Below are 14,375 nucleotides of genomic sequence, written 5' to 3'. Positions count from 1 at the left end.
GGGTGGGAGGTGGGAGGTCGGGGTGGGGGGGTGTGGGTGTGTCTGGTTGAAAAAGCATAACTCCCGAGCAGCCTCTAACTGACGCCGCGTAAGAGTTACCAGCAGGGTTTATTCTGAGCAGAATGGATCAGGGTCTCGCACCTCTCCACCCCACCCCCCCCCCTCCAACCACCTCACCACCAATCCTCTTCTCCCAAAGGAGACATTACAGCCGGTTGTTGAAGGTCAGAGTCAGAGGAGCCGTTACCCGCCCCCACTCCAGTCTGGGGTGTGTAACCCACTTCCAGACTGCTGACAGTGCCTCCCGAACCTCATGTGAAGATGTTTGTTGTTTTTTTTTTTTTTTTGTTTGTTTAAATGAATATTTCCATATCATCCTCGAATACATTTCTTTCATATTTACATATCATCACAGTTGGCGAAACTCCATTTCTATTCGAGGTTACATATTTCTCCTTCCCTGTAACCTTTTTTTTTTCTTCTTTTTTTTTTCCTCCCTTCCAGACCACAAGAGGTTAAACCTCCTGCACTGACAGGCAGGGGTGAAAGGCCATCGTCAATGAATGGAGTCATGCGAGTGGGGAGGGTCAGACCAGGACGCAAACAGGCATCTGGCACGTCTGCTAGGTCAGCCTCAGGATCTGGGTTATGAGCCGCACAGTCAATTTATAGCTCTCGTAGCGTGTAGCAGACGACCACTGCAGGGTTAGTGTGTCTTGACTTGGATGTGAGACGTAGAGCTTGGGAACAGACACACACACAAAAAAAAGCCAACTAATGTGAGCAGCTTTGTGTACCTGTGCGACTGTGAATCGTCCGTCCTCGAACATTAACGAGGACCTCTGGAGAAAACACCGGCTAATGGCTGAAGTGTGTGTGTGTGTGTGTGTCTAATAGGACATTAATCGTCTGCTGTAATGCAGTGGAGAAGAGAGGTAAAATTTTTTATTTCAATTTCACAAGTGAGGAGGAGAGTAGGAGTCGTGCAGGAATGTTTTCTGCAAACAGTCTGCTTGGTTGCATAAGTAATGTTACGTGGACAAAGTTAGAAGAGCTCTCACAGCCATTTTTTTCCTTCAATACCCCCCCCCCCACTTTTTTTTTTTTTCAAATTGGGGATGCGGGGGCCTGGATTCAATCACAGCCTGGTGCTGAGTAGTTTAACGTAGTATCCATGTATTTGTACTGTTGGGGGGGTGGGGGGGGGTTAAAGAACTGAATCTTTTTGCTTTTATTTGACCGTTGTAACCACTGGAACAACACGCCAATGCGGCCATCAATCACATGACGAATTATGTGTCTCCATTTAACCATTTCCTGTCTATGAGCCTGCTTGTAGTTTGTGTACTGTACAGCTGTCCTCTGACAGGGTGCCTTAAGGACAACGAGAGAGAGAGAGAGAAAAAAAACACACTTATTAAGAGGGAAGGACATTCTCATTGCGCAGCTCTGGAGCTGCAGCAGTAAAATGCTTTATCGCTTGCTCACCCACACTAATAGAGGCTTACATAAGGCCTCCCGTTCTGCCTCAGTAGCATTTAGAGATGCCTCAGTCAACCGCCCCTCCTCCTATTCAATTCTCCTCGGCTCTTCATGCCGGCTATCCAGCGTCTCCGCGCTGCTCCTCCTCTGTCCACACGGCGCACATTTTTCATCTTCGCCCCGCAAACTTTCCTTCATACTTTCTTCGAGTTTTATTGCTCCCTGGATGTCCCTCCCTCTCTCCGGACTCTAGAAGTGCCTCACAATGTTGCTGTAGTGAAGTTCAGACTTGACTCGTTGTTTTTCAGTTCTTCCGCAGTGACAACAACAAACAATATACGGGCCTAATCACGACATGGTGACAATGTTGGCAAAGATGTTGCCATTTGCCGCATTGGTAAAAATTTCCTTGCCTCCAATTCTCGTGTGTTTTTATCTGGTCCATAAATCTTTTTTTTTTCTTTTCTTTTATTATTATATTTCTCTTGGCCTTTTGCCTTTCTTCTCTTTTGTCTGGAGAAACACCGACTAAATCCTACTCAAATCCTGAGAAGATGAATCCCTCTGAACAATTCACAGTCTCTCGCCAAACAGATTATTCCACGCTCCTATAGAGAGTCACAGAACTCCTAAGCTGTCTTTTCTTCCTTCCTCAAACACTCATGAACACACACCCTCAGCATATGTGCGATATTGTTCATGTTAAACGTCTCAGCAGGGACCGGATCCGTTCGCATGGTCTTAAAATGATACCGTAGTCGTCGTTGGAACTTTCAGTGTTTCTTTTGGCAGTGGACTCTCAGATCTGCTGACACACCAGCCATGGGTTGACTTTGGATGAGAAATATTTATTTTCTTTTGAAGAAGTTCAACCATATTTTTGTCTTGAAATAATCCACACTGATTAGATAACAATTTTTCTTTTAAACTTCTAAAACTGCAGCTGATTTTGTCAGTGCTGTCTTTGTTAATGTGGACGATTAGTCGGAACAACGTGGCAACAATGTTTTCTGAGTGTACCGCTTCCGTGGATCTGCAAATGGCTTGAAAACCCCGATCCTGGGTTGCTGAGCATACAGTGAGTCTTTTAAAGTCTGAACTAACTGTTTTAGAATTCCACTTTAAGCTCCAAGTTTCATGAATTCTATTTATTTGCTCTCTCTCTCTCTCTCTCGCTCTCTCTCTCTCTCGTTCTCTCTCTCTCTCTCTCTCCACTGAATGTGACCTGAGCTGAACCACAGTCTGACTGCAAACATGTTTTCGCCTCCGAATTGATTTATTTCCCTAATGTAGAGCTACATTTTTGTCCCCACAGTGACATGATTTGCTGCGAGTTGGTGCGCAGGCTCCGATCCTTACCAGTTTAGAAAAAAAGGACACACACACGCACACGCACACGCACACACAGAGCTTGTTGCACAACTCCAATATAAGTCATCCCGGTCTGCTGATGACAAGGAGTGAAATTCAGTCCAGACTGCAAATGGAGAGAAGTCTAAGAAACGACTCCCACTTTGCGCTGCACACCTAAATGGCCAACATATGTTTTTTGAGTTTGTTTTTTTTTTTTATGCCGATGCTTTTTCGTTAACGCTTTTTTTTTCTTTCTGTGGAAGCATGATTATTTTGAATAGTCTTTCACTCCGAGTGAAAGCTATTCTGACTGCACCGTTACTGTCCAATTGCCTTTCAGGCATCATTTGATTATTATTATCTTTGGTTATGTCTGCAGTCTGGAAGCCTTATTTCTACTTGTTATTTTCCCATGAAACATCAGCTCATATAACGGTGCTGAAGCTTCCTTTGTCCTTTACTTACCATGTAATTACATCGCTGTCTTTTGGGTTATGTTTGGAAGAGAGCGATCCTGAGCCTATGCCACTGTGATAATTGACTCTCATGGAATCGTAGTGTGAGTAAAGATTTTGCGCCTGGATGCGAAACTTCATTCATTCATTCATTTATGTCACATTTAAAAACATTTTGTGCAATCATATATATAACCACCATCCACACACACACACACACATTTAAAAAAAAAAAAAAAAAAAAGAAATAATAGTGATGATGATGAAAACAGAGCAGTTTGTGTGCACACATCATGAACTTGTCACACTGCTGCCAAGATGAGGTCGAGGTTTCCTTCCTGCGGAGAGTAATAAAGTATCCCAGGTCAATCTTGTCCATGCTGCCTTCCAGCACCAACATGCCACTGCACAAAGCGTTGAGTGTGTTAAGCTATTCGGTCAGGTGCAGAGCAGCCATCACTCTAACGAATAACAACAAACACTCATAGCTCTTCACAATATCTTTATAGTGGCAGTCTTTTCTTTGGCAGTCCTGCCCACGCTTGGCTTTTTTTACTGTGAAATGTTGGCACAACTCTCCGATGTTGATGTCGTTTACTTGTTTGTTCATATACAATCGGCAGTGATGTCGCCCTCTAAACGCCTGACTCATTTTGGGCGATTTCCTTTGTTTGTAACTTACAGAGAAGGCTTAACTGATCATCTCCAGTTTCAAGCAGCTTTTGCTTTTGCTCGTTCCCGCTCAGTCTGCCTCAATCCAGTTTGGACCAGGAGTCAACACCACGGTCACAGTATATATACTAGCTTCTGTTTACACTGTATTTTATTCGCCATAATTACACGATGAGGAAACGAAGGAGAATTGAGACTGGAAGGCACACTGCAACAAAGAGTGAGAGAACGAGAGCAAAATAAAGAGAATTTGAAGCTTATTGTTTTAGAGTTTTTATTGCTACCGTACACCAGTGGCGTTATATCAGTTTATTCTCTGTTTGAGGTTAATCATGTGAACTACACAGGAAAGTACATGAAGAAGTCCTGTATTAACATTGCCCTCACAGGCCTTATACTCAAGGTCACTAATTTTGGGCTTTTTCTGTTTGTTTGTTTGTTTGTTTTTTCTTTCCAGCATGTGTTTTATGTTTCTTCCCCCTACATAAATGTATTAATAAATCAAATGGTTCAAAAACAATTCATGAAATATATCCAGTGTATCGCCTAAAATAATTGACAAAAATTAAATGAATATTTGTTCCTGTAAAAGTAAATGTAAAATCTTTTCATGAGTTTGTCTTGCTGGCTTAGCTCGGGTTCTTCTTAATTCCTCCTAACAATTGTGAAATTCGATGTAGGAATATATTTGCATCAAGGGTAACCTGTAGTACCCAGCACCCATATACCAGTCTACTCTGTGGAGTGAATGGGGTGGTAATATATTGGCACGTTGACATGTCTGATGCAGGATCTGCCCAAAGCCCCACGAGCTTAAAGGACTTGACGCTCCTAACTTGCTTTTAAAACTGGAGCTGCACTCATCAGCCACTTACTTACCTCCCGAGGTTCAAAACCTGGCTATCCAAAGCAAAGTTACTGCAGTGACAAGAAGACCACGTTGTGTTTCTAAAACTCTTCTGTCCGTCAGTCTGTTTGTAGAAATGAGTCTGTCCTAATTTTGATTGTCCTCTTTGTTTGGCCCACTTAAAACATTTTTTTACTCTTTCCCCAGGAAAACGGATATTAGCAATAAACCTATAGCCGTTCCCATCTTATTTAATGAAATTCAACCATTATTTGAGTGTTTTGTACACGATGGGAGTGTCGGTACAAAGTCCAGATTTAATATCGTATCAGTATATTGGAGGAGCAGCTCTGTGCTTCTTTATTGCAATGTGTAGACAAACGTGTGTTTTCATCATCGTTGCCGTCCCTCCACTGTTCCATGATTATTGCCTTCATTCATCTTATTAGCTATCAAATTGCTGCCGTGGCAGTTTTGATAAAGTGGCCATTTTTCCTTTCCTTATTCGCAACAGAGCTGCTACTTACTCCTGCAGGATGCAGAAACGCTGATCACTTAGAGAAATGTGAATGGTTTTTGTGTTCTCCACTAAAGTGTCCATCCATCTTTCATATCACTTTGTGTAACTCGGGGTCACGGAGCTCTGTCGCTGTCTCAGCTGACGTATCTGTGAGGCAATTCTAGTGACCGGTGCATCATAGGGCAAATACAGAAACACATGCACAGAGGATGTGATCTGCAGTCAAAACCCTTCGATTTGACAGTTTCTTTTCCACATTCCTTTTCCAAAACCTCTTTTTTTTTTTTCCCCCCCTTAATCACATAAATAGATTGCTTTGGTTTGGTTAGTAGTGCAGAAGAAATGATAGAAACCCACTAACTGCTAACGACACGCTTCAGTACTATCAGATTCTCTTTCTGAGGAAAAAAACGAGACCCATCAGATTATTTTACTTTGTGGACTTTCAGCCTGCCTGCCTGCCTGCAGATATCTGACTTCATGGGAGTTTGTGCAGCAGAGGATAGCAACAGTTTGTGCTCTCACAGGAAACCAGGCAGAGGCCTGCTCTGGCTTGTGATAGCAGGAGGGCAAATCATATGAGCAAAAAAAAAAGTGTGGGAGTGCAAAGTGAGGAATGAGGAAGAAAGTAAAAGTTTGAGCTGTGCAAGAAAGAGAACTGACCGCTGTTCAAGCCTGCCCACCATTTTGCTCTTCGTCCCATGTTTCTGTGTAAACATATTTTCTTGTTTTGTTTTTATCTAAACTGTGCGAGCGCTATAGACCTTATAATGTAAACGTAAATGATGAATCAACTCTTTACATGACAACAGGTGCTTCTTTTCCTCAGTATCAGCAGATCAAAGCTGGAGCTGAGCTTCTGGTGAGACTAAGGAAACTTTCAATTCAAAAATTAACTTGAGCCCAGGGTGGATAATTTAGACACATTGAAACGTGATACAACTCTCAGATAAGGCCAAGCATGAAAGAAATTAAAAAACAAAGCAAGACGGCTTGTTTTCCCAACTCCTGTCCGCTGCTGCGTCACCTTAAAACAAGAAAGACTTGCATTGTGATAGGAAAGGCTTGTTTTGAAGCAGACGGGGGACGTTTTGTGTTTCCTCCAGCGGAAAATGAAGGCCACTGGCAAGGAGAGACTGGCCTGCATTGCCTTAGCAACACTTGTTATTTGAGGGACCAGCTTCAAGTTGTGAGGGGAGTTGCTATAGTTACAAGTTAATCTTGTTGTATAGCATGAAGTGACCGTGAGAAATTAAGAGCCACAGCACGTGAACAGTAGAATCGTCTTATGAACTGCAGAATTATTGTGTGTTGTTGTTTTTTCTTCTTCCTGGAAAGCACATTCAATCACCTCACATCTGGTGCAGTGTGAAACGAGGACACATCCTGGACAGGACGAACATGGAGACACACGGTCACACCTATACAGAATTTTTTGGGGGGAGAATATTTAAATCGGTTGACAATGTAAAACTTACTGTTGGTGTAGATCACAACGACTGTGCTCACTCTGTTTGTGAAAGCACTTGATGTTAAGCTTCAATGTCTGAATGTCTGCTTCTACATATGTGTGTGTGTGTGTGTGTGTGTGTGTGTGTGTGTGTGTGTGTGTGTGTGTGTGTGTGTGTGTGTGTGTGTGTGTGTGTGTGTGTGTGTGTGTGTGTGTGTGTGTGTGTGTGTGTGTGTGTGTGTGTGTGTGTGTGTGCGTGTGTTTTTTCTGGGTCTGGTTGTGGTGATAATTTGCTTGTTTTGTTTTGTTGTTGTTTTGTTTTTTAATAATAAGTGTATTAAGTAGTGGTGTTCACTTGGGATGTGCCATTTTCTCCTTCATGTTTGACCAGTGCGTCTGGTAGTACAGTGAACTATGGTAATGTAAATATGGTGCCGTCTGTGGAGTTTGTGACATATTTGATGAGAAACCATAGAGGGAATCATGCCTTTTTGCACCATGGCTGTCCTCCATTATTTTGCCAGAACAAAGCTATCTGTTGTTTGTGCTTGTCCCTAAGGCCACAGATTGCATTCTAGGATCAAGAGAGAGAGAGAGAAAGAGAGAGAGAGGGGGCTTTTTGTCCCCGGAGTGAATAGCCATTACACTGACAGCCCACATTAAAGAGACACGGCTCCTGCCTAACAGCCTCTCCCTCTCCAGGGGGCTCAGAGCCTGGGGACTTGCGTAAAGGGACAACATGTGTACGGGGCTGTGCAGCACTGGATGAATTTTCAAGATGCACACACATGGAACACTATGCAATGCGTTCACATCGCTCTGTTACTCTATTTCTATTCATTGTATGCCAACGGCACTAAGTGTACGATAGAATTGTAAATTAGTAGAGGAAGACGCAGAGTGGGCAGAGTTAACAGGGTCACAAGTGTTTATTATGTGGTGGCATTGGTTTTTCTTCAGCTTGGGATCGACTCGTTTTTGCCAGTCATTATCAACTCCTGTCGCAAGGATCTTAAATACAGCGGGAACGGACCAGAGGACCCTGTAATGCTGTAGAGTCCAGGCCAGATGATTGAAGACCGAGTGATTGCAGGATTTAGAGCAGTGGGTTTTCTAATAATAGTGGGTGTGTGGAGGGGGCAGCTGTCCGGGTTGAACTGCAGGCAGACGGTCAACTCCGGTTTGGTCGGTTGTAATAGCTTCACTGTTGCCTCACTGTTCAGGATAGGCCAGTCAGACCACGTCATATCAGTCCATCATGTGTGCACAACAAAACTACATTTTCGAAACCCTTGATCCGCATCCTCATTTTCAGTTTCTATCAGCAGGCCACAAAACCAACAGTTAGTTTAATTTGTAACTTTAAAAAGCATCCTACGTCTTGTTTAATTTTGTAACAGTCAAGGTCAGGAGCTAGTTCCCTTGCAAGTCTAAGCGACGCGCAGCTGCTTTGGATATGAAGAAGTAGGCAGTCATGCATACAGTACATACAGAGGCACACAAATACACCCTGATGTCTGTTTTCAGGATCATGTTAATCACATGATCACATTGGATGGATAAGTGCTATTTAAAGCGAGCACCACTCAGCACAGAAGGACTTCAGAGATTATTGCTGGAATGTTCAACCCGGTGAATGCTAACTAGACTTGTGATATTGAACTGATCCTACATATACACACTGCAGTAAACTCTAAAACTCCATCCTAAAACCTCTATCATCTAGACCATGAAGTCCAGAGATGGGAGAAAAGCCCTTGCTCGAGTTTCTTCCATTCAGCTGCTGTGATGCACTTTTTTTCCTGGTATATAAGTTAGACCTCTGATGTGATATCCTAAGTTCAAAGCAAAAAAAATCCACTTCAAATGACTTTTTTTTTTTGTTTACTTATTAAATAAAAATCGAGCAGTTCCACTCTGTAACTGCAGAACTGAATTGTTTGAAAGCTGTGTGTATGCTTTGGTTTTGTGGGAAACCAAGTAGTGATGCTTCCAAACACATCTGATTTCTATGTAGTTCTGAAATGAGAAAAAGGTCAAACACTTCTGTCATGAACATCAAAGCTGAGCTGCCTTTATCAGCATGTGTAATCTGTTTGGTGTTTTTGAGTGTTTCGTGGACAGTTGCAGTCAGGCAGATCCTGATTTCAGCTGGGATGGTAACTGGAGCAGAGGTGGCATGATAAATATAGAGAAGAAGCCCTGTAGTTCTCCCCAACAACAGCTCAGAGGCCACCATGTCACCGGGAGGCGGCCGACGGTGCCAAACATCACTGCAGCATCAAGTCACAGGATCAAAGTCCTCAAGTGCCTGCGGTGGAAAACTACTGTTACAACTTATGTCTTTGTGTGTTTCCTTCTTAAACAAACTTGTTATCTCTTCAGATATATTTTGTATAAACCCAGATTCAGTGTAGCGGTCTGGAGCTCGGAGGTCACCTACAATTGGCCGCTCATTACGCACATGCTTAGACACATGTTACTCTTCCGCTCTTCCTGCACTCCGAGCTTGTTGTTGCTGCTTGCTTCTTGGCTCAAAGCAGCAGTCTCTCCCTCTCCCTCTCCCCTCTCCCCTCTCCCCTCTCCCCTCTCCCTCCTCTGCATGTGCCCGGGCTTGGCTTGTTGACTTTAGCTGCTCTTGTATTGGTTGCTGCCAGAGGGGAGTGTTCTTGGCCCAGGCAAGGCCAATACAAGTTGAGGGAGGGAGGAAGGTAAAAAGGTGTGTGTGTGTGCGTGTGTGTGTGCGTGTGCGTGTGCGTGTGCGTGTGCGTGTGTGTGTGTGTGTGTGCGTGCGTGTGCGTGTGTGTGTGTGTGTGTGTGTACATACACAAGTATGCCAGATGTTGAAACTGTTGGACCCACATACAGGTATAGTACCTGTCTGATAAGTAAATATGACAATGCTAGGCATGAATAACATTCCTACATTTCATAAAGTAGGCTGGCTTATCTGCATATGTGAGGCAGGGCTTCTATGTTCATCATGTCATCATTAAAGTTACTGCACCGCAGATAGACTAAACGGCTCTTGTAAACATCCCGCTTTAGGAAGTCAAAAACCAAACCTCTCCTATCATCTTGCACACACACAGGGCTGACTTTGTTGACAGCAATCTCCTCTCTGCTTATGCCCTTTTCTGCACACTAAATAAAGACATCCTCAGTTTAACTTTCTCTAAAATAAAGCCACCTATAAGAAGATGTGGACAGATTTACTGCGCATCAGTGCTGTACTGTCCTCCAGTCCCAGGTTTATTGGCTCCGTAGTTATTTCTCAGGCAGATGAGAAGTGAAACAGAGAATGGTGAACTGTGTCATTTTGAGTATCTGCAGGCGACGATGTGCTCATCGGAGAAAGCGGCGGACAGGAATGGCGGGCCTGCTATCTGTCTGCTGGCTTTTATAATGGCACAATGTGGCAGCCATCTGCTTCTGACTCGCTGTAAACACTGATACTAAAGTCAGCCTGATAACAGCGGTGGACGGGCTTCACTGCTGTCAGCATGAATAAAAATTAGTCAGCAACTGGCCCTTTGAGGAAGTGTGTCTATAACATGCCCTCAATGTTGTGTTTTTGTTGAACACATGCACATACACATACACACTTATGCACTCCCACAAGAACTCACAGCAGATGTAGCGAAACTGCGGTTAAGTATCATGATTGTTCTGGGAAGCAGAGGAAGGAAAATTCTCAATGTCAGGAAATCAGCCTGAGATGGAGGGGTTGGCGTTAATGGGGTCTGCTGTGTGTGTGTGTGCGTGTGCGTGGGACGTCACAGAATTGTTCTACTTTTTTTTTTTTTATATATATATTTTCTCACAAAGAAGGCACCATTTCATTAATGCGCAGAGTCAGACTGACAGCATGTCGTCGACGTTGGTGACAAAACAAGAAAAACATCAGAGAAGAGTTAGTGAGGAAGAGACCGAGTTCTTGTGTGTCTCCGTTTGGCCCCGTTCAGTGCTGAAAACAAGGCTAATGACTGAAACAGGACACGACTAATCTTGTTATCTCTGTATCTGTTGCCCAGACTGTGTGCATGTGCTTGTGTGCGTGTGTGCTGTATAGTATAGTAAATGTGCGTTACACCCCTTTGCTTCGGGTCGGTCTTCTATTTTAGCTGTGGCGTGGATATTATTCTTTACACACTATGAACTCTCCAAGTTGGTATTGTATAATTAGACACAACTGTTTTGCCAACTGCCCACATTCTCTTCACTACACACACGCGCACGCGTGCGTTTAAGCCTTGTTTTGAGACGCTTGACGATAAAACTAACTGCTTCAGTGTGAATATGGCCGTCTGAGAGAGATTCCTCCATATCTGCTACATTCCTTTGTGATCTGTTTGCCCGTCATGCGCCACATTCTCCTCAGATCATCAGCGTGGGAGCTCGGCCACTTTTTGAACTTCTCTTCTTCAAGCAACATGTTCTCGAGACGTGTTGTTTGTGAGTGCGTGCATTGCGTGCAGGTACACGCAGACTTGATGATTTAATGTGCACTTCTGTGCATGTTTGGGTGTCCAGAGAAAAGTTTTCATAGTGTGTGTGTGTCTGTGTGTGCGCGCGCACGCACTGGGACTCAAAGTGGATCTCTGCCAGGACTTAGGGCTTGGCTGAGAGAATGCCTCAAACCAGTTTACTCTGGTTGTGTAGTGGAGAAGTCTAGGGCGGGACGAGGACCTCTTAAAGCTGCAGACTCTCAGAATGTGTGTCTGCTTTGTGTTGGCACATTCTTTTTTCTGTCTGTTTGGTTATCTATAACGCATACATATAGTTGAAGGGTGCTCTTTTCAGTGTTTTTGGCCTTTATCACTTTTTCTAGGGTCTTGTGTGAGTATCGAAATCCTTTCGCGCATGTGAGCTCTAATGTGTGTGGGTGAGTTTTTGGCCCGGCCTGAGATAATTTTCCCTACATTTTGTTTTCAGAAACCGCTAGAACAGGAGTGAATAGAACTGATTGAGAGAATACGTGTGTGTGTATGTGTGTAGCGGATCTGAGCGAGATGACGCAAGTTACCATTCTGTCACACTTTTATTAGAGCACTCTCTGGATGGGTGCATGTTTATGAATGTGTTTGCTGTCAACAACAACTGAGCAGTATAAAGAAGATTTAAGATGAGGGTGGACTGCTCAGCATGGGGTGTACTGAGCAGGGGATGGAGGAACAAGTATCTCTCTCATTCTCTCAGAGGTTATACAAGCTGTGCAGAAATGTGCAATTTATGTCACGAAACACTTTAACTCCAGTGGCTTCACGTTACATCTCCTTTTACACAGAATCAGGCAAGTTGTTCAAGATGTCCTGTACATGAACACATCTGTTCTTGCTTCTGTGGAGGTTACAGTATCTATTTATTTTTTTCCCTGGGTGATCAGACATGGTTTTTATTCTTACATAATTATACCGTGATACAGTCCAAACCTATACAAAGGTTTCACAGAGGATTGCCGATTGATTTTTTTTTTTTTTTTTTTTTGAAACATCCCCTTAGTTTGAGTTAAAGCAAGCACAGCAGCGCCTGGGAAATTTACACCTGATAATTTGCTTATGTGGCCCAATCTATTTTTATGTGTGTTTTGCAGGAAACCCTCAGGTCATGCTGATAAGGAGGTGATGGCCGCCACCGTCCTGACCTCACTGTCCACATCCCCTTTGGTGCTTTACCCTTCATCCACGCCCTCAGGTAACACTGCCGGCACCTGCTCCAACCTCAGCATGAGCACTGACCAAACAAGTGAGAAATCATGCCAAACATTACTCACTCTCATCTATGTGCAACACGGCTACTCATCACAACTCACTCGAGGTGAGTTCACCCCCGACGCACGCTTTGCACTGCTGAGTCGTCGGCGTTTTCACCTGTGTTTATTTATTGGCCAAAGGTCAGGCGGCGTTATTAGGCCCGTTTCCTATCTTCGCACGCATGCATGTTTACTCAAGCTCCACATTTCCCCTACTGTTTAGCCTTGACCCGCCACCACAGGTCCTTCTACAGTCTTGCTGTGGTTGCTGTTCCCATGTCGACCACGCGAGACGGTCAAAGTTCTGTTCGCTTTTTTTTTTTTTTTTTTTCGTCCCCCCCCCCCCCCTCCTTGTAGGAAGGTATCACGTAACATGAGGGACACAGAGGGACTTGAGAGATAGATCCAGCTGTGTCGGCCCTTTGTAGAAACTCAGCAGTTGTTAGATCTTATCAGTGTGCTGTTGGTTTATGTGGAGCGAGGCTCGATTAAAAAAAAATTTTTTTATTTGATGTCAAATGTTAGAGACACGATGCTGATGCCTGTGCACCTGCTTTGTGTGCCAAATTCCATCATCTGTTGTTATAATGTTTGATTAAGGGTCGAAATAATCTGTGCAGCGAGATACTCATTATTAATCATGGCTTGTTCAAAACGACTGGCCATGCAATTTCTTTAGTTTTTCTCAAACCAGAGATGCACGGTTCACCACAGAATCTTATTAATTCTCTGAAATATTAACGTAATCCCGTCGTCATCCATAGATTGATGCATACTACATGTTCCTATGGATTTGCCATTAAAACTCTTATATTTCCATGGGAAATTGGTTCGTATAAGCTAATCCCTAACATACATGTTATAAGGCTTTGCACTATATTAGGGTTTATTTTTATCACTGCACTTTTCCGCAGTGAAATTCAGATCAGGGTGATTATCTCGACCGAGGTCAGCTTCAGGGCAGCCATTATTGGATTGGTCAAAAAGCCAAAGCGTATAGAAAAGATCTGAGACTTAGATAAACGGTATGTAACCTTGCCATGGGAATTGAAAATGTTTTGATTTCCAGAATTGAATATAGCTGATGCTACAACATTAAAGTCACTCCTATATAAGCCATGTTAGACTTTTTGCATCAAAGAGGCTGTGAGGGTTTATGGCTGTTGGGACATTTATGGTTTTATTTCCATTAGACAGACAGGATTAGGGTCATGATTGTTATGCATACAGTCCCAACATTATGTAGCCAAAAACGACCTTTTCAAAATAATTTACTCTTAGCCTACATTTCATATTTGGCTTCTAATATGTACATCTTCAAATACTCAAATTTCAACCTTTTTTAGTGTTTTTACTAACCTGGAGACGTGTTTATTCTTCATTCCCAGTCCCGGAGCCAGCAAGCAAGACCTGGAAGGAGGTGCTCTCGGCGAGCTACAGCAGTTCAACCAGCGGCAACTGGAGCTGGGACGCCAGCGACCAATCAGTGCCCTCCACGCCGTCCCCGCCACTTTCAAACGACGCCAACAAGAACTTCCTGCTCTCGTCCCAAGGCGATGACGCCATCGAAGATACCGCAGAGAGTGCGCACTTCATGTTTGAGGACCCTATACCTCGGAAGAGAAAGGTAAAGCGGAAGACTTTGCTCTGCATAGAAATAGCTGGAACTTGATAAATCTCCGCTTTATCATGTTGAGGGTAGCAAGGTGCTGGAGCCAATCCCTGCTGATCATGGGCGAGATCAGGTCAACAGTCTATCACAGGACAAATAGAGAAACAGACAACTACACACACACACTCACATTCACACCTCGGAGCAATTTAGGTTCTTTGATTAACCTCAC

The 14,375-nt window shown here is 43.6% G+C and overlaps 1 protein-coding gene across 3 annotated transcripts in view; it reads left to right on the top strand.

Moving 5' to 3' along the window:
• Positions 1–14,375, top strand: part of slc2a4rg (SLC2A4 regulator) — a 32,943-nt gene that overhangs the window by 5,300 nt on the left and 13,268 nt on the right. For 2 of the 3 annotated variants that reach the window (XM_080497466.1, XM_080497464.1), the window contains exons 3-4: positions 12,373–12,596; positions 13,920–14,158. In XM_080497466.1, the coding sequence (XP_080353592.1) occupies positions 12,373–12,596; positions 13,920–14,158 (463 nt within the window). The remainder of the gene's footprint in view (positions 1–12,372; positions 12,597–13,919; positions 14,159–14,375) is intronic. The other variant, XM_080497465.1, reaches the window with a different exon arrangement.

This window comes from Blennius ocellaris (genome assembly GCF_963422515.1).
Source record: "Blennius ocellaris genome assembly, chromosome: 5".
Classification (NCBI taxonomy): domain Eukaryota; kingdom Metazoa; phylum Chordata; class Actinopteri; order Blenniiformes; family Blenniidae; genus Blennius; species Blennius ocellaris.
Note: the sequence above shows the minus strand (reverse complement) of the source record. Positions and strands in the feature narration are given on the sequence as shown.